Below are 20338 nucleotides of genomic sequence, written 5' to 3'. Positions count from 1 at the left end.
CACCTTGACCAGAGTGACATTCAACCAAGCCTGAGGAAGAAGCAATGCTGATGGGAGTCTCAGCTCACCCTCAGTGTCAGTTCGCGTGTGGCCTCAGCCAGAAAGCCTCCCTGACTCCCCAGGTCCTCTTCCTACTGTAGACTTCCAGAACACACGGTATGGGTCATTATTCCTGTCACATGGCCTCCCACGCATACTAGGATTTTGTGTGGTGAGAACATATGTTTTGTAAGGTCCAGGGAGCCCAGCGCTATCCCCTCACTGAAGCCTGGCAGTGAGGAGACTAAGTCTCAAGTGGGAATGAAGAGTGGTAACAGTGAATGAAAGACTGAGTGGATGGATGGATGGATGACAGATGAGGTTGCCCCAGTCCCTTTAGTACTAAAACAAACGTCCTGTCACGTAAGTGAACGCGGGAATGGGTAACTCCTCCAACTTCGGAGGCCGTCCACTCCAGGTTAGAGCTGCAGGAGCACAGGGTGCCGCAGGCCAGGGCCTGTCTCGGGGTAGGGGGCGGGCCACGGCCTGAGGGAGGGGGGGGGCGGGGCGGGGCGGGGCGGGGCGGGGGTGGGGCCCAGACACAGCAAGGGGTGGAAACAGGGCTTGGGTCCTGGTGAGCTGTGAACGCCCTGGGACCAGGGTACGGAGGCTCCAAGAGCTCCTTGAGCCCACTACTTGTGGCGCACGCCCATCACCATGCCCTCCTACACAGTTACAGTGGCCACCGGCAGCCAGTGGTTCGCTGGCACCGATGACTACATCTACCTCAGCCTCCTGGGCTCCGCCGGCTGCAGCGAGAAGCACCTGCTGGACAAACCCTTCTACAACGACTTTGAGCGTGGCGCGGTGAGGGCGAGCGGCCGGACAGGGCAGGGGCACCTGGGACCCTGGGTTGGGGAATGGGGAGGGGGACCCAGGCAGAGGTATTTCGAGACCCATCAGAGCGGCCAGGACCCGGCTGGAGGCCCGTCCTGCAATCCCTGTGGGAGACTTGGACCATGCGGAAGCGCATCCAGGGCCCTGTCGGGCCGGCTGGGACCTAAGATGGGGTTTTTTCCAGAGCAAGGCTCTTCTCCCCAGGGATCGGAGAAGATGAAAGGTTTGCTCTCCATTTCACAGATAAGGACCCGAGGCTCTGAGAGGCCCCTTAACTGGGCAAGTGCTACTGGCAGCGTCACTAGTGCCCTGCTTTGTAGGGTTCCTTCCATGGGTTGGGGGAGAAGACTCATAGTCATGGACCCTGCAGGTCCTTGCCCTGCTGTGAAGCACAGATGGTACCTCAGAGCAGCTGCCACCTGTGGCAGAAAGTGTAGGTATGGGGATCTAGAGACCTGAGTTCCATCTGGGCCTGACCACTAGCTCATTCTGTCTCCTCTCTGGACCTCAGTTTCCCCAAATGCAAAATGAAATGGTTAGCTTCAGGCAAGTCTGGTTTTCCTGGGGGACCCCAGGCCCAGTTAATGGCTTAGAGTGGCCCTAGCAGATGTCTCCACAAGATGGCTTTAGGACTAGTCCCCAGAGGAATTTAGAGGGAAGAAGCAAGAGAATCCAATCAAGGAGAAGCCTTACAAACCTGAAGGTTGTCACTGACTCCCAGCAGTGTATACCAGGGAGCATTCCACCCAAGGTGTGAGGGCTCAGTGGAGGAAGAATGGGGAATGGGTCTTCCCCTCTCCCCCTTTCACTGGAGACCTGGAGCTGGGGGAGTTTGGGAGGCAAAGGGAGCCAGTGTTTAATTGCACCTCTAGTCTGTGGTGCCAGCTGCTGTCTAAGGCCAAGCCAAGGTGTCCTTACACAAACGGGCTCCTGATGCTGACCTGGACATGAATTCTAGCCCTGTGAGCATGGGTCACAGTTCTCCTGGCCCGTATTTAGTAACATGCCCAGCCCAGTGACAAGCACATAGTCAGTTCTCAGTAAATGACTATTATGATAGTCGGGACAACTGCAGGTGCCCATGGATTATGTTCTTTTCCACCACCCCCAGCTCCTGAAAGGGACCAAAGAAATGTAGACTTCACAAAACTGTCTTGTCACACTTAGTTGATTATAAGGTTGAATCATATAAAATTGCTCAGAGTTGATTATGTTTAAAAGACAAAATGGCAATTTCATATGGCTCAACCAAATACTTAGTGGATAAAATTTCTGACATGTGTTTTAGGTCTCCAGAGCCTAAAGCATGTTCCAGATTCCAAACTCCAAGTGGGCTTGATTCCTACCCTGGAGCCTCAGAACCTTGCTACAAGCCAACTGGACACTTAGCCTAGTTTAACATAGAGGGTAGGGCAAAAGTAGGTTTACAATTGTGAATATACAAAACCAGTTTATTCTTGCATTATTATTTATTGATTATTGTATTATTTTCCATATGAACAACTTTAAACCTCCTTTTGCCCCACCATATATTAGCTTGGCTTGAGCTCCCTTCACTAAGAATTCAGTGTTGAGTATAAGAACAAACTCCTATTGCTTGATTTCCCTTACCAGGGAACTGACCCTGGCAACGGAGGTGCAGCAGGGCTAACTAGTCATCCATTTGAAATGATGCCCTCTGTCATTTCTGAGGCACCTTCATTTATTTCTATTTATGCATTCCCCCAACACCTCAGGGAAGAGAACAGGATACAGACTATTTCCCTTTTATGAGTGGGTCACAGTGGGCTCTGTTGTCCTCCACACACTGAACATATCAGTGTGCTCACTGTGCAGTGCAAGGCACTCATGTATGGCTTCTCCCCAGAAGAACCACAGTGGTGTGGCCATAACGGACTGTTGATTAGAAGAGGGATGCAAGCACTGTCCTGTTTGTTATTTCCCTCCCTCCTTCTGTCTTCCTAGTCCTGAGAATTCATTCAAATGCCATTGTGATTCAACACCTAAGTGAGTGTATCAGAAGCAAATTACAGGAGACATTTGCATGTCACATTTCCATTGGGGTGACAGGGAGCAAGTGAGGGGGGCTGCTGCATTTCAGGGGAACCAGCTGGCTCTGAAGTGCACTTTAAAAAATCAGCTTTTGAGAAAGTTCCTGTCAATGTAAAGTTACTCCACACTTTGTCTTGCACACCCCAGAGTGACTTCCTCATTCCCCAGCCAATGTCTCTTTAAGGGCAATCCGTCCCTTTTGAGTAAAGGTGAAAGAAAAAACTTAGAAGAAATACTTGCTGAGAAGATAAAGCTATGCCATTTTACTTGAAAAGTGTTACAATCATGATGGGTAATAATAGTAACAGTAAAGATTATTTCAGGCAACCAATTCAGTCATTTCCAGGTCATTAGCAGGTCAACACCCCCTATTATTCTCCCTTGGTCAAATAATGGACAGGACTGACTTTTTTCCTCAATAAATTGAGTCAAAGAGTTCTGGTTATTCTCATCAGAGTTCTGCATAGTGATTTAGGACAGGACTGGGAGTTGGAGTCTTCTGCAGGAAGACTCTCTTATAAATAGTCGTACCTTCACTGGCTCCTTGCTGTCTGCTGGGGAAAGCCCCAGACTGTGCACCTGCAGAGCCCAGAGACTAACCAAAGTTTGGGAAATTTAACAAACTGATGTGTTCCTTTAATTCTGTTCACTTGAAGTAATTCAAGTAAGATGGGATGACTTTAACAGATCAGAATATTTCCGGGAAATCTTACTTGACCCATTTTCATTCTATGACAGCATTTTTAGGAAAGCAAAGGGCAATATATTATCTGGAAATATATTCCATAAGTGTAAACCATTCATACAATTATATATACTTCTTAAATATACTCAGAGAATATTCTTATACTATATTCATGAAGAATTCATTCTAGAATACCTCATTCTCATAATATATTAATAAAGAATAAATGTTTCCTTTTGACCCACAGTCTCTCTCTATCCCCCAGTCTTCCTTCTCTGTCCCCTCTCTTCCCTACACTCTGCCTCCTCTTCTTTCTTCCCTTTCTCCTTCTACTCCCTATTCCTCACAGTCCCCCAAAGTACCCCGTTTCTCTCTTCTTGTCTGCTTCAATTTCTCTTTTCGATGTCTCCATTTTCCTCTTTGCTGCCTCAATATCCCTAACCACTGTTCCCTTTCTCCTTCTCTTTGCCCCAGTTTCTCTCATGTCCACCCTTTAATTTCCCTCTCTCTGCTCCACAACATCTTCCTCTCCCCTCCAAACCCCACCAGCTCCTTATCAGCCCTCCAAGATGGGTGTCTCAGGCTGGGCCATTCCATGACTCTCCTCTGTCCTTGCTTCAGCAGAGATCCCTGTTGCAGCAACAGCAGGGATCTGGGAGCAGAGACAAATGAAACATTTCTTAAAATTCTAATATAAAATTCAAATGAAAACTGACCAGCTAACACTTTGCTGAAATACACAAAAAAGAGTTGAGAGCAACAAGTGAAATGAGCAACTGGCCCTTCCATAAAATGAGACTGGTGAATTGCATGTTTTCCTAGGTCCATCCCTCTCCAGCATCTGACTGGAGCACCTTCCATCTCTGCCCCAAGGAGCTCCATGCTCCAGCCGCCTCCTCCCCATTGGGGATCTTGCTTTATCCTTTCCTATAACCACAATGCCCTGCCCATCCTTCTCCTCCCATTCATCTCATCTCTGAAATCTTACCAAGTCCCAAGAGCTGCCTCAAATGTCATCTCTTAAGAAGCTTCCATGTCCTTCCAACCCACATTGTCCCTTCATACTCCAAGAAGGGGTTGAACCACATCATTGGCTCCCAGTCCAGGGCTTTTCCCACCATGTGACTGCAAGGGACAGTGGAAGGAACCTGGACTGGCCATCAGACAGGTGTGGATTGTAATCATGGGGTCACAATTACACAATGGCATGATAACTGCCTGACCTCTCTGAGCCTCAGTTTCCTTCTGTTAAATGGGAACTATCCATGCAGCCATGCACATGTATGGTATTTATCAAGAGCCTGTTATGGGCTATCCACTGTTGGTAGTGTCCACTGTGCTGAATGGACATGAGGATTCAAAGTGTCAGGGCAAATAGACAACATGCGTAGCAGCCACCCTGGTACTGAGCCATGGAGAGGAAGGAGTAAGGTTGGACTTTCCTAAGACCCGATTTTGCTGTTTATGCTTGGGATCCTATAATCTTCTGGGAGTCCGCCTTCTGTCCTCTGTGGCTCTCTAACAGTGGCTCCCTTAGATGCCAAAGCCATAGTCACAAGACTTTGTCCCTAAAAGACTTCCTGAATTAGGTGGAGCTAAACTCCTCAAACCCCTGTTCACTTCCTGTAACACTGAGTCTGAAGCCATGGGCCAGCCAGAGGCAAGCCAGACTGGCCTGCATATCCCTCTAACCCTGCCAAAGACCCTGTCTGATAGCATATTGGATCCCTGTGAGTTTGTTTAGTCTGTTTATCCTGGGTGAAACTCCAAACCCCTCTACCAGGCCTACAGGGGTGGGGATGGGGAAACTGGAGGGTCCCTTCCTCCTATGATTACACCACAGGTTTGTGAAAAGGTAATCTTGCTCTCCTCTCCCTCAGAGAAGCGGCTCCATCTTTTCCTTGTCAGTCACCACCACCAGCCAGACATATGGCCTTCCTTCTAAGGATCACCCAAGTCCTGGAGAGACTTCCTGAGCCCCATCTCCCTTTCTCGTGCATTCCAAGGTGCTGAGCTCCTCCTTCCCATGAGAGTGTCCAACACAATGTTCATGGCATCTGTTACTTGAGAATGGCTGTCCTCTCCCCCTTAGCCCCAGCCTTCCTGGCATCAACCCCCAGGACACCCTCAGCCCCCTCCAACCTCTTAGAGCCACAGAAAAGCCACTTCCCCTGGAGCAGCCAGCCGCCCACAGCCCAAACCCAGACCTCACCACATGCTGACTTCCCTTTCTCCGCCTGCACTGCCAGCACCAAAAATGCCTCCCATTCTCCCTCTGGCTCATGGCACCTTCTCAACCTTCACAGAAATTCCCTCCATGTTTTGATCCAAGAAGTTAAAGCTCATAGGCTTAATTTCTTTCTCCCACATCTATGTCTGGGTGTGTATAGTAGGGAAGGACCACAGTGCAGTGGCCCATGCTAGCTCACAGCTGCTTGCAGGAAGTGTGGGGGCCTGCTGCCCTGTGACCCAACCCCCAGGAGACAGGGAGGGAGGGCTAGGTGGCTCTGATGCTCACCGCAACCAGTGGCCTGTGCTGTTGGAGAAAGGAGCTCACTCAGGTCTAACCTCATTTGGATTTCTCAATGGCCTTGCAAGCTAGGCATTACCTCCCCTTGAAAAATGAAGAAACATAGCCTCAGGGAGTAAATCAATTTACTGAGACCTAGGGTCAGTCACCTTGGCACCCTCCGAGGCTGGCTGTGCTACCCTGATACCTGGCTTAGCACCTCCTCTGCCCTTCACTGCCCTCCTCCCTCCTGTGGGATTTTCTGTCTTGGCTTCTGCATCTTCATGGTAGGCAGGACACAGAGCAGGATTCTTGTCCTGTCGGAACTTTCCTGCCCTGGCCTCAGTTCAGGGGTCTCTCTTGTCTTCCCAACCCCAGAAGTTACCCGGTCAGAGATGTATTCTTCCTTTCTTCCCCTTCCCTCAAGCTGCTCAGGTCATCTAGCCCTGCACTGGGACTCCTCTTTCAACTCTGCACCCAGAGCCTGCTGGCCTCTCCCCAGGAATCAGACAGGCCCTGCAGTACAAAGAGCGCCCCTCCCCAAGGTCTCATAGGCCCTGGGGATCAGGACATATTGTAGGGCAGAAGGGTTCTTTCACCCTGCAGGATGAGGCATTCTGGCAGGACAGATATGCTCAAACAGCTGTTAGGGACCAAGAAGTGTCATCCCCCTCACACACCTGGTTCCTTGGTCCTCAGAACCCAGGCTAGACCACAAAGCATAAGAATAAGATTTCTGCTTTCTAACCACAAGCGTCTGGCAACAGCAGCAACCACAACGTGCAAGTTGCTCAGTGTGCTCAAAGGCAAGAGGTTTGCTGAAAATATCTAACTTCTCATTCCATTTAGGTTGTCCTTTCAGGTTCTGCTGGTGGCTTGGCAGGAGAGGGATTAGGGATGCCTAGGGCTGCATGCAGATTAACATTCCTGTTTACTTGACTCTAGATACTGTCACCAAGGGAAAAACTCCAGGATTGGTGAAATGTGGTTTAGAAAGTGCCCGAGGGGCATGGAGTCCAGGGCTTCCCAAACCTGCTGGCCTCTGACGGACCCAACACAGTACTGGAGCCCTCGCCCTTTCTTCCCATCTGCCCTTGAGAGGTGCAGATACACAGGTCACCCCAAGGGCAATGGCACAGGCCCATCACAGAGCTGTGGGGGAGGCAGGCATTCTGCAGACATCCTGGCTAAATGAACTCAGGGTAATACACATGCTCGGAGGACCTCGAAGAGTCTAATTTGCCTTTTCTCCTTCTCAGGTTGATTCTTATGATGTGACAGTGGATGAAGAACTGGGCGACATCCAGCTGGTCAAAATCGAGAAGCGCAAGTACTGGCTTCATGATGACTGGTACCTGAAGTATATCACGCTGAAAACGCCTTATGGGGATTACATCGAGTTCCCCTGCTACCGCTGGATTACCGGTGAGGGGGAGATTGTCCTACGAGATGGACGAGGTAAGCAGCTTAGGCCCCTTTCACTCCCTGAGCCTCCCAGGAACTGAGAGGGTTTGCATATCCCCCTTCTTCCAAGAACCGTATCCATAGGAATAATGGCAGTGCCCATCTCTGGCCTGCCTGTGGATTTTCACCTGGCAGCCCTAACCTTCCGCTTGTACCCCCAAGACATTGCCTCTGTCAAGAATCCTGGATCCCTGGTGCAGAACTGCCTTTCCTCTCTTCATGTTCCATGTTAGATTTCTTTAAACCACTGCAAAAATAGTTCATTCCTATTCCCCTAGCAATCCTCATGCAGAGCAGGAATGGCAGCTCACTGCAGGCTTCCCTGTTGCCTGATAGAGCAGCAGAGGCTCGTGGCTCTCATGTTTCTAAGTCCAACTGGCTGCTTCCTAGAGAAATGGGTGACTTCAGATCCAACATGCAACTCTGTTCAGTTCCCTATGGTGTCTACACAGAGGACTAAGAATGAAGCTTAATTCTAAAATAGTAGGTAGTATCCTAGAGTGTGGTCTTTAAAAGGGACACACCTGGGTTTGAATGTGGACTTGGGCACTGTCACTTAAACCTCTGTGACCTAAAGCAAGTTGCCTTGGCTTCCTTACAGGTGAAATGGAGATAGTAATGCCTATTTTTAGGGTCAGGGTGGAGATCTAGCAAGAGGATGCAGTAAAGCACACCACGAAGTGCTTGGCCCAGTAACTGCCCAATACATGGGAACCATGGTTATTGCCCTTATAATCATAATGGAGCTGAGCCCCTCTTCTTCCCTCTGAGCTGGCTTCAAAGTCATCTCATCTTTCATTTCAGGAGTGGAACAGGTGGCTAAGGGCAGGGTGGGGATAGGTTGGATCATGATTACCCTTTTATACTATTAGTTAAGGTAAAGTCAGTAAACACAGTCAAGGAATTTGAGTGGCAGGAATTCCAGAGCTTGCCTGAAAAGGGGGCTGATAATAATGCTTCTAAAGGTCTCTGCGGTGAAGGGTCAGATTTTTAAAACTTCCATTCCATCACAGACTGATATTTTTATAAAATACAATAAAAATTAACTATAAATGAAATAAAAAACAAGCCAAAAACATTCAAAATACATGTCCTGTTTTTATTATCAGATGCAACAGTCATAGAATTTTTCTGGTAAATATCTCTAAGTCTGTAAATGCCTACTCTCAGTCTCTGTTCCTACTAGCACCCAACAGTTCTTAGCCCACACTACTGTCCAGTGGCCAACACCAGAGTAAATTTCGTGATTTTTCCTTCCATGAGGTCGGGGAGGGGGGGATCCTTCCAGCTCCAGTCATTCAGTTCAGAAATATTCTTGGAGTTTGGCTTCCTAGGTTAAACTCCATGTCAGAAAGAGTGGGATGTGGCTGGTCTGATAGTTTAAGAACACTTGGTAGAAAAGAGCTTTTTCCTCCTTTGTCTTGGTTTTCATAGTTAAAAAAAATGGGGGCAGTTATCATTCTTGTTTTATCTACTCTGTGGAATGTCCGTGAAGAACCAACGAACTAATGATAGGAAGTGCATTGTAACTAGGAATACTATATGGTGCCATTGACAGAAGCAGCTGTCCTCCTCCTCATTCTATGGACACATGGCATCTGAAGATTGATTGCTCCAGGTCTAGAGTATGAGTAAACTGAAGGGCCATGACTTGAAGTGAGGTAGAAATTTGCCCAGGCCCAGATGTGACTCACACGTGCTAAGAAGCTGGCATTCAAGGAAGAGTCACTCAGAGAGCTCAAAGCCTTGGCTGATCATTGCCACTTGCCTCTCTCCTCCTCCATATCAGGCCAGCCACGATTCTTCTGGGTATGAAGAATGCCCTTTTGTGGAAGTGCCAGATTGGGGTCTGCACACTTGAGGGTCTTACTTTAGATGGCAGATTTTAGGTTCTTTTCTCTTTCAGCAAAAAGTGGGACTTCAAGTTCAACCAACTTGTAACTGTGCAGACCAAGCCTGCCCACAGCCCCTTTCATGGGGTGCCCTGGAGCCCAAGCCCTACTGTGACATCACAAATGGCTGTTTGGGCCTGGATGTCTGTGGTCCTGGAAAGTGAAGCGACAGACTTGACATTTGGAGAACTGCCCAGTTAGGGGCACATTCCAGGGATATTTGTTACTAGGGAGCCTATTTACCCTCTGACAAAAAGGGGTCACAATCTTCCCCTTGAAGGACTATAGCTCAGAGGGAGGGCATGGCTGTCTGTGTGCCTGGGAACTCTCGCTTCACCATCTGAGCCTAGGGTTTATTAGCACCTGGAGAAAGGTCACACCTACTGCAGGTGCTTTGAGGCACACAGCAGTCCCTGTAGGAGGGAGACAGAGTTAACAGAGTTATTGGCCTATCGTCATAAAGCCCAAAGCAAAAGAAGCTTGGCTCAGGCATCTGGACATGATCCTCAGGCCCCAAAGTGCAGGGCCACCAGGCTTGCTGAGTGAGCAGGCAGAAGGAGGAGAAACTGGATTCATCTTTTGTGAAAAGAGTGACTAAGAGCATGGGATTTGAGGCTTGTGTTGAAAATCCACTAATTAGGTGTGTGACCTTGAGTAAAGTTCAAGGGCAGAGCTATTCAACCTCTCTGAGTCCCATTTAATAAAATAGGGGAGTGTTCTGAGGCTTAAACAGGTGACGCATGTAAAGCACTCAGCATGAGCAGGGAGTCTGAGGGAAACCTTAGTATTGGACCTTGTTATAATTATTCCTATGGCTCTTCTTACACTTGTCCTTTCCTCACAGCAAAGTTGCCCCGTGATGACCAAATTCACATTCTCAAGCAGCACAGACGTAAAGAACTGGAAACACGGCAAAAACAGTATAGGTGAGTTATGACATCAGACCAACATGACATGGGACCACAGTTTCTTTTATCTCAGGGCTATGGTATGAAACAAACCCTGCCCATAGCTTACGGCCCTTCACTACTGGTAAGTGATGAACAAGCACCAGCTCCCTGTGGTCCCCAAGCTCCTCCTGACCACCCCTCCAAGCAAATATGGTAAAATAATTTAAAAAAGAAAAAAAGAAAACACTTGAGATCAACCATATTGGCATTCAGAAGGAATGCGGCAGTAAAAACTTGAACTTATTTTGATGTTCTCCAGTTGTAAGAACTTCCCCTCACTTTTTATGTCCTCTGATAATTTCTTATGAAAGTGATACATAATCCAGAAAAAAATTGACAAAATCTAGCTAACATACTAAGAAAAAAAGAGAGGACGCAAATTATTAAAATTAGAAATAAGACAGGGAACATCAATATCAACTCATAGAAACTAAAATGAATAAAAGGGAATACAATGAACAACTGTATATCAACCCATTAGATAATTTGGATAAAATGGACTCATTCACAGAAAGATGGAATCTGCCAAAACTGACTCGAACTTTCCACAAAGGAAAACTCAGGCCCAGATGGCTTCACTGGTGGATTCTACCGAACATTTTAAAAATTAAGAAGTCAGTCCCATATGATCTCACCTTTAACTGGAACATAATCAACAAAAGAAAAAAGCAAACAAAATACCACCAGAGACATTGAGGGGGGGAACTGTCTAGCAGTGGCCAGGGGGGAGTGAGGTGGGGACAGTGGGAAGAGGGGATTGCAGGAACTACTGTAAAGGACACATGGACAAAATCGGGGGGGATAGTGGGGGTAGGGGAGGGAGGTGGGTTCAGCCGGGGTGGGGGGAGGGAAGGGGAGAAAAGGCATACAACTGTAATTGAATAACAATAAAAAATAAATTAAAAAAAAATAAAATAATATCTAGGTGCAAAAAAAAATTAATACCAATATTACATAAGCTCTTTCAAAAAATAAAAGCAGAGGGAACAAATCCGAACTCATTGTATGAGACAAGTATTATACCAAAACCAAAAACATCATTAAAAAAAACTAGTATCTCTTATAAACATAGATGCAAAGATTTTCAATAATATACTAGCAAACCAAATCCAGCAATATATAAAAGGCATTATATTGCACAATATGGCCAGATAGGACTTATTCCAAATATGGAAGGTTGGCTTAACATCCAAAATTAATTAATGTAATATACCATATCAATAAACAAGAAAAAATGATCATCTCAATAGAAAAATGAGAAAGTGGGATATAAGATTATACACAAAATTCTATTGTTTATATGCTATCAACTAACAATCTGAAAGTAAAATAATCTATAATAGCATCAAAAGGAATAAAATATTTATGAATAAATTTAACAAGTTTAAGCCCTATACAATGAAAACTACAAAACATTGTTGAAGATAATTAAAGATCTAAATAAGGTGAAATAAATCTCATGTTCATGGACCAGAGGAGTTAATACTGTTTAAGTGGCAATACTCCCCAAAGTAATATAACACAACCCCTATCAAAATCCCAACTTTTTTTTTTTGCAGATATTGACAAGCAGATCCTAAAATTCATATTGAAATGCAAGGAATCCAGAATAGGCAAAACAATCTAAAAAAAGAAAAAAAGTTGAAGGACTCACATTTCTCAATATCAAAATTACTACACTGCTTCAGTAATCGAAGCAGTGTGGTATGGGCCTAAGGATAGACAATGGAATAGAATTGAGAGCTCAGAAATAAACCCTTACGTTTATGTCAAATTAATTTGCCACAGAGATAGGGAAACAATTCAGTGGAAAAAGAATAGTCTTTTGAACAAATGGGACAGATGAATAGCCACACATAAAAGAATAAAGTTGAACCTTACCTCATACCACATACATAAATTAACTTAAAATGGATCAAATAGCTAAATGTAAGAGCTAAAACTATAAAGTTTTGAAGAAAATATGGGTAAACCTTCATGACCTTGGATTTTGAAAAGGATTTTTAAAAAGTTACAGTTGGCAATCAATATTATTTTATGTAGTTTCATGCGTACAGCGTAGTGGATAGACATTTATATAATTTACAAAATGATCCCCTTGATAAGTCTAGTACCAACCTGGCACCATAAATGTTATCATGATATCATTGACTATATTTCCTATGCTGTGCTTTACATCCTCATGACTATTTTGTAACTACCAATTTGTACTTCCTCATTCCTTCCTCTTTTTCACCCAGTCCCCCATGCCCCTCACATCTGGCAACCATAAATTTGTTCTCTATATCTGTAAGTCTGTTTCTATATTATTTGTTTATTTTTTCTTTAGATTCCACGTATAAGTGAAATCATATGGCATTTTTCTCTCTCTGGCTTATTTCATTCAGCATAGTACCCTCTAGTTCCATTTACATTCTTGCAAATGTAAAGATTTCATTGTTTTTAATAGCCAGGTAATATCCCATTGTATATTTGTACCACATCTTCTCTATCCAGTCATCTATTGATAGGCACTTAGGTTGCTTCTATATCTTGACTACTGTAAGTAGTGCTGCAGTGAACATAGGAATACATATATCTTTTTCAATTAGTGTTTTGGAATTGCCAGGAGATCCCTAAAAAAATTAAAAGGAGAACTTACCTATGGCAAAGGATTTTTAGAAGTGATAACAAAAGCATAAGCAACAAAAGCAAAATAGGTAAATTGATGTCATCAAATTGTAAAACTTTTATGCTTCAAACTGTACCTTCAAGAAAATGAAAAGACCATCCACAGAATGGGATAAAATAACATGTGTTGGCAAGGATGTGGAGAAGTAAGAGCCCTCATATACTACTGGTGAGAATGTAAAATGGTACAATTCTACACCTAAGCATATACCCAAGAAAAATGAAAATATATGTCTACAGAAAAACTTGTACATTAATATTTATAGCAGCATTGTCCATAATAGCCAAAAGGTGAGTTCAAACTAAATGTCCATTAACTGATGAATGTGGTATACCTATATAGTGGAATATATGCATATTTTAGCCATAAAAAGGAATGAATAAGCACTTCTCCAAAGATAATCACATGGAAAGATGCTTAACATTATTGGTCATTATGACAGCACCACTTCACACGGACTAGGATGGCTAGAATAAAAAGGACAGACAATACCAAGTACTGCAAAGGATGTGGAGAAATTCTTACTTTGCTGGTAGAGTGTAAAATGATGTAGCCACTTTGAAAAAGTTTAGCAGTTCCTCAAAATCTTAAACAAGGTTACCATACAACCTAGTAATTCTACTTCTCAGTATCTACACGGAGTAACAAAAACATATTTCTACACATAAAAAATTGTACACACACATGTATGTTAAACCAATATATTAATCCAATACATTCATAATAACCCAAAAGTGGAAACAACCAAAATTCCATTAGCTGATGAATGGATAAACAAATATGATCTATTCATACAATGGAATATTATTTGGCATTAAAAAGTTATGAACCATGGATACAGGCTAAACCATGAATGAACCTCAAAAACATTCTGCTAAATGGAAAAGTAATTTACAATAAAACACATATTATATGATTCTATTTATATGAAATGTCCAAACAGGCAAATCTATGGACACAGATTAATAGATTAGTGGCTGCCTAGGGCAGGAAGTTGGAGGTGGGGAATGGGGAGTGACTATTAATAGGTACAAGGTTTCTACTTGAGATGAGAATATTCCAAAACTAGATTATGGTGTTAGATGCACAACTCTGTGAATATACTAAAAACCTGTTAACTGGATAATTATAAGGGGTGAATTTTATGGTATGCAAATTATATCTCAATAAAGCTTTTTAAAAATAATAATAGCCTTGGCCAGGTTGCTCAGCTGTTTGGAGTGTCATCTCATATACCAAAAGGTTGTGGGTTCGATTCCCAGCCAGGGCACATACCTAGGTTGCAGGTTCAATCTCTAATTGGGGCATGTACTAGAGGCAACTGATCGATGTTTCTCACATCAATGTTTCTCTCTCTCTAAAATCAATAAATGCATCCTCAGGTAAGGATTAAAAATAATAATAATAATAATAGTAAAAATAATACATGATATAGAGTGCTTATGTGGAAACTGGTGGTCAGCGGGGTGTATCCAGCCCTTAAATGTGTTTGATGGGTCATTGTGGAGTTTTGAGTCAAGAGGGTGTTTATTCTCCAGGTTTCCTCAGTCCACACCTATTTAATGTCTATATCAAGGCTGTTTTCTTTTAGTTTTCTGCTTTGACCCCTGGAGACATTTGAGCTTGAGACTCTTTTCAAGAGAAAGGAGTGGAAGGAATCATGCTAAATAGTCAACATGATTACCTGAGGTGTGGAGGGGCTTTGGTGGAATGATGACCATTATACTTTTCTTCATATTCCTCCATAGTTTAACTTCTCATGAGGGATATGTACTATTTCAGGGGTTTTTTAATCCAATAAAGTAATGGAAGGAGAATAATATAAAAGCAGAAAATACCTGTAATTCATTTATTTTCCCTCTTACTCATTTGGGATTGTACTATATATACATATTTTGACATCCTTCTTTTTTTCTCTTAGAGATCTAGCAGAAACATTTCCCCTATATTTTACTTTTACGGTTGACAGCCAAACCACTGAGCTATGTATGCAGTTGGGTCTTTTCCCCCCCATATTTTAAAAATCTCATCACAAATATTTTTCTAGGTTTTATATTAAATTCTACTGTATGGATGCACCATAATTTACTTAAACACCAGTCTAAGTAAACACCAATTTACTTAAACACCAATCTCTGGACATTTCAGAGATTTCTAATTTTTCTTATATACAATGTGAAAACCTTTGTGGAACTTTTGTGCATTTTTAAGTATTTCCTTAGGATAGGTGCCCAGAAATGAAATTACTAAAGCAAAAAGTATAAGTGATTAGTTTATACTGACAAATTTCTTTTCAAAACCTTAACCAGTTTTCACAAGCAGTGTATGGGTACCCAATTTCACCAATTCTTGCTGTAACTAGGTAGCATCTTTTTTAAACTTTTCTAGTTTTTAAAGGTGTCTCTCATCTCTTAGCTTTTTATCCTTCCCCCGACTCTTGGGGACCCAGCAGTGGTGCTGTAAGTGGCCGAGAAATCCCTACTGGTTGCCCCAGCCTCAAAACTATCTTTAACTCAACCCTGGCCAGGTGGTTCAGTCGGTTGGAGCATTGTCCCAAGCCCCAAAACATTGCAGGTTTCATCCTCCATAGTAGTCTTTTACAGGAAGGCTACTTGTCCTGTGAAAAGGGGCTTTGGGAGGGTCTAGTGGGATGGGGCAGAAGGTTTTTCTGGTGAGACAGTTTGCCCCCTTCTAACAGATCTAATCATCTACTTTTTTTCTTCCTCCTTCCACTAATCTTTCCCTTGCAGACCCACCCCCACCCCCACCTCTGCTTCCGTTCAGGAAACACTGACTTTGTGCAGTCTGCATAATCTTGGACTTCCTCTTTCACGTGAACTCTCAGACTTCCAGATTAGAGTTTGTAAGTAAAGTCACAACTAAGAATAGTTTCTAATATGCCAGAGAGCTGGCAAGTCCAGCTAGCCCTCAACACTCAATCAGCCAGGTAGGGAGATAAAGAAGCCCACACAGGTCATAACTCACTGTCCACATTCTCTCACTGTTATTTCATGTACTTGTGTGGTACCCACACACACACACACACACACATAGAGCTATACATGGTATCATAGTTTTTAATCTACGTCATTTAACATAATCATTCTGTGCCTTATTTTTTTCACTCATCATTGTTTTAAAAAGCATCCAGTTGACACAGATGGGTGTCATCCATCATTTTAGCTTCTGTATAGCATATCACCTCATGAATAAACCACCATGCTCACCCACTCTCCTGCTGATAGACATGTGGGCTTTTTTTAACTTCTGGTTATTACATGCTTCACTTCAATGACCTTTCTCATACATCATCTGGTGCTCTCATACAAGAGTTATTCTAGGGAATATTCCTAGAAGTAGGCTTGCAGTGTTGAAGACCACATTTTAAGTTTTCTAGATATTGCCAATTGTTTTCCAAGGGGTTTCTGCCAATTTTCACCCGTAGCAGCTGTTTCTGAAGGTTACTGTTTTCCTACATCATGGACACACTTTGCACCTTGAGGTGTTTTCATTTTACCAATCTAACCTGTGAAGTAATATCTCACCGTTTTCTTCCTCCTTAAATTGTCACATACTTCTTGCTTTATATCAAAGTATCTTAAATTGTTCAACCACTCCCCTATTGATGGACATTTATGTTGTTTCCCTTTTGTGTCTTTGTTTGTTTTTGGTATTACAAATAGTGCTGCAAGAAGCAAACCTGTACAAACATCCTGATGTACTGGTGTTTTAATTACTGTCAGATTAATATCCAGAACTCACCTTGCTGGGTCAAAGCAATATTTTTCACTTTAAGAATGACTGACAAAAATCCTTTCCCAAAATTTCATAGTAATTTTCTTTTTTAAAAAATTTTTATTGTTATTCAATTACAGTTGTATGCCTTTTCTCCCCATCCCTCCACCCCACCCCAGCTGAACCCACCTCCCTCCCCCACCTCCACCCTCCCCCTTGATTTTGTCCATGTGTCCTTTATAGTAGTTCCTGTAATCCCCTCTTCCCACTGTCCCCACCCCACTCCCCCCTGGCTATTGTTAGATTGGTTCAAAAAAAAAATTTCATAGTAATTTTCAATCCCACCAATTGTTTATAAAAATGTACTTTAACCCATACTTTTGCCAATACCTGATGATATTGTTCTTTAAAATTTTTGACATTCTGGAAACCCCTGAGATCCATTGTTTTAATCTGCATTTTCCTGACCACTGGTGAGTTAAGCATCTCTGCATTGCCTCACTTTGAAATGCCTATTTACATATTAGAATGGTGGCCCTTTGGTATATGTACAGCATGTCATCTGTCTTCTGTTGCTTTTCTCACAGAGGATTTTAGTTATTTTCTAAACTATGCATATTGTTTTTCCTTTATAACTTTTGGGTTTCCTGCTTTGTTTAGAAGGCTCTCCCCATCCAATGTTACATAAACACTCCTATATTTTTGTCTAATACTTTTATAACTTTGTTTTTTTTACTTTAGGCCTCTTTTCATCTGCCATGTATTTTTATACATAATGTGAAGTAGGAGTCAAAGGTCTCCGATATCATTTATTATATAATACATTTCTTTCTACTGCCCTGGGTGACACCCACAGTGGCCAGTTCCTGGGCTTAGCTCCTACTTAGAGCCACTTGCTTTGTGTCCTGTGAAAGTTGTTGAATCTCTCTGTGCCTCAATCCCCACAATCTATAAAGTGGACAGAATAATAGTACTGTATCATAGGGTATTTGAGAGAATTAAACAGGTTAAACCATGAAAATACACAGATATTATTCGGCACATAGAAAGCACACAATAAGTATTAGCTAGGTTTGTATTATACTCACATATTTTCTTGGGTCTGATTCTGGACTTAGTGTATTAGTCTATTTTTTTTCTCCACAGCCCGGCACCATTTTATTATCATAACTTTCTAATATATATTAATAGCTGTTTTGTTATTTCACTACTCTTTTCATCATGAGAATTGTTTTGAATTACATGTGAATTGTGTTATATGCTGGCATTTTAGTGATCGTTGGGCTTTCCATCTGAGCACTCAATCTGTTCTTTCAGTAGAATTTCTAGTTTTCTTCATGCAGGTCTTTCTCCTTTCAAGTTACTTTATAACTAGGGAAATTATAGCTTGCATAACTCCAAGTGGGATATTTTTCTGTTTGTAAATAAGTATTGCTAGGATAAAGATAAATTACTCATTTTTTAAAATATTTACCTTGTACCGACACCTTACTAAATTTTATTGGCACTAATAATTTTTCAGCACATTTTATTATGTTATTACAGTTGTCTCAATTTTTCCCCATCGTCCCTCTACACCCAGTAACCCCTTCCCTCCATCAATTACCCCCTTAGTTCACATGCATGGGTTGTGTATACAAGTTCCTTGGCTTCTCCATTTCCTATACTATTCTTAACATCCCCCTGTCTATTTTGTATCTACCATTTATGCTTTTAATCCCTGCACCTTCTCCCCCATTCTGTCTCTTTCCCCTCCCTGCTAATAACCCTCCAAATGATCTCCATACCTATGATTCTGTTCCTGTATTAGTTGTTTGCTTAGTTTTTGGTTTTATTTTTTTTAGATTCGGTTGTTGATAGTTGTGAATTTGTTGTCTTTTAATGTTCATAATTTTGATCTTTTTTTTCTTAGGTAAGTCCCTTTAACATTTCATGTGATAAGGGTTTGGTGATAATGAACTCCTTTAACTTTACCCTATCTGGGAAGCACTTTATCTGCCCCTCCATCCTAAATGATAGCTTTGCTTGATAGACTAATCTAGGTTGTAAGTCCTTGCTTTTCATCACTTTGAATACTTCTTGCCAGTCCCTGCAAAGTTTCTTTTGAGAAATCAGCTGATAGTCTTATGGGTACTCCTCTGTAAGTAACTCTCTGCTTTTCTCTTACTACTTGTAGGATTCTCTCTTTATTTTTAACCTCTGGCATTTTAATTATGATATGTCTTGATATGGTCCTCTTTGGGTCCAATTTGTTTGGGATTCTCTGTGCTTCCTGAACTTGTATATCTATTCCCTTTGCCAAATTAGGGAAGTCTTCTTTCATTATTTTTTCAAATAAGTTTTCAATTTCTTACTCTTACTCTTCTCCTTCTGGCATCCCTATGATTCAGATGTTGGCACATTTGGAGATGTCCCAGAGTCTTCTTATACTATCCTTGTTTTTTTGAATTCATGTGTCTTCTTTCTGTTCTGGTTGATTATTTCTTCATGTTCCAAATCATTGGTTTGAATTCTGGTTTCCTTCCCTTCACCGTTGGTTCCCTGCAGATTTTTCTTTATTTCACTTAGTATAACCTTCATTTCTTCTTTTATGTTGTTGCTGTAGTCAATGAGTTCTTTGAGCATCCTGATCACCAGTTTTGAACTCTGTATCTGATATGTTGCCTAACTCTGTTTCATTTAGTTCTTTTTCTGGGGTTTTGCTCTGTTCTCTCACTTGGGCCATATTTCTTTGTCTCCTCATTTTGGGTAGAGTTGCTTTGACTCCCTATAAAAAGCATCTATAAATTGTGTGGATTGGATCATTAGGTAATCACCAGGGTGGGGCAACCCACTTCACCACTTTGTGGCTCTCTGTATAGGGGGAGGGCTCAGAGAGGTAACTGTCCTGCTGCCTGGCTTCTGGGGGTTTGTCTGGCCCTTGTCCCATTTTCAGTCACTTCACCCATTTCCCATATGTGACTGGAACCCTTCCAGCTGTTGTCTTGGTGCTGAATCTCAGAGTGGTTGGGTTTGCATATATTTTAAGACCATGCTGACCCTTTAAGCAGAGCCCCCTGCAAATCCAGCCATTCCTTCTGCCACTCTAACCCCCATAGGATTTTACAGCCAGAAGTTATGGGGATTTATCTTCCTGACACTGGAACCCTGGGCTGTGCAGTCTGGTCTGGGGCTGGGATCACCCACTCAAGGTATCCCTCCTTATTTTTATCCACCACATTAATGTGAAACTTCCCATGCCCATTCCACTGCTGCCACTGATTGTCCGTGCCATACCATATATCCTTGCTTTTCCACTCCATCTCCACATCTCCACCCCTCCTACCCATCTGGATAAATATGCTTCTTTAAATCCTTGGTCATTGTACTTCCATACAGTTAGATTTTTCTGACAATTCTGGATGTTACATGTTTTGAGATTTAGTTGTATCTCAACTAAAGATAGATTTAGTTGTTTCCTTTCATGGTTGTGCAAGGAGGTGAAGTGTGTCTACCTGCACCTCC

The 20338-nt window shown here is 42.7% G+C and overlaps 1 protein-coding gene across 2 annotated transcripts in view; it reads left to right on the top strand.

Annotated features, from left to right (window-relative positions):
• The first annotated feature begins 598 nt into the window (after positions 1–598).
• Positions 599–20338, top strand: part of ALOX5 (arachidonate 5-lipoxygenase) — a 50018-nt gene continuing 30278 nt past the window's right edge. For both annotated transcript variants that reach the window (XM_053922519.1, XM_053922518.1), the window contains exons 1-3: positions 599–846; positions 7382–7580; positions 10323–10404. In XM_053922519.1, coding sequence (XP_053778494.1) covers positions 697–846; positions 7382–7580; positions 10323–10404 — 431 coding nt within the window. In that variant the 5' untranslated portion in view covers positions 599–696. The remainder of the gene's footprint in view (positions 847–7381; positions 7581–10322; positions 10405–20338) is intronic.

Source organism: Desmodus rotundus, chromosome 4, assembly GCF_022682495.2.
Source record: "Desmodus rotundus isolate HL8 chromosome 4, HLdesRot8A.1, whole genome shotgun sequence".
NCBI lineage: Eukaryota > Metazoa > Chordata > Mammalia > Chiroptera > Phyllostomidae > Desmodus > Desmodus rotundus.
Note: the sequence above shows the minus strand (reverse complement) of the source record. Positions and strands in the feature narration are given on the sequence as shown.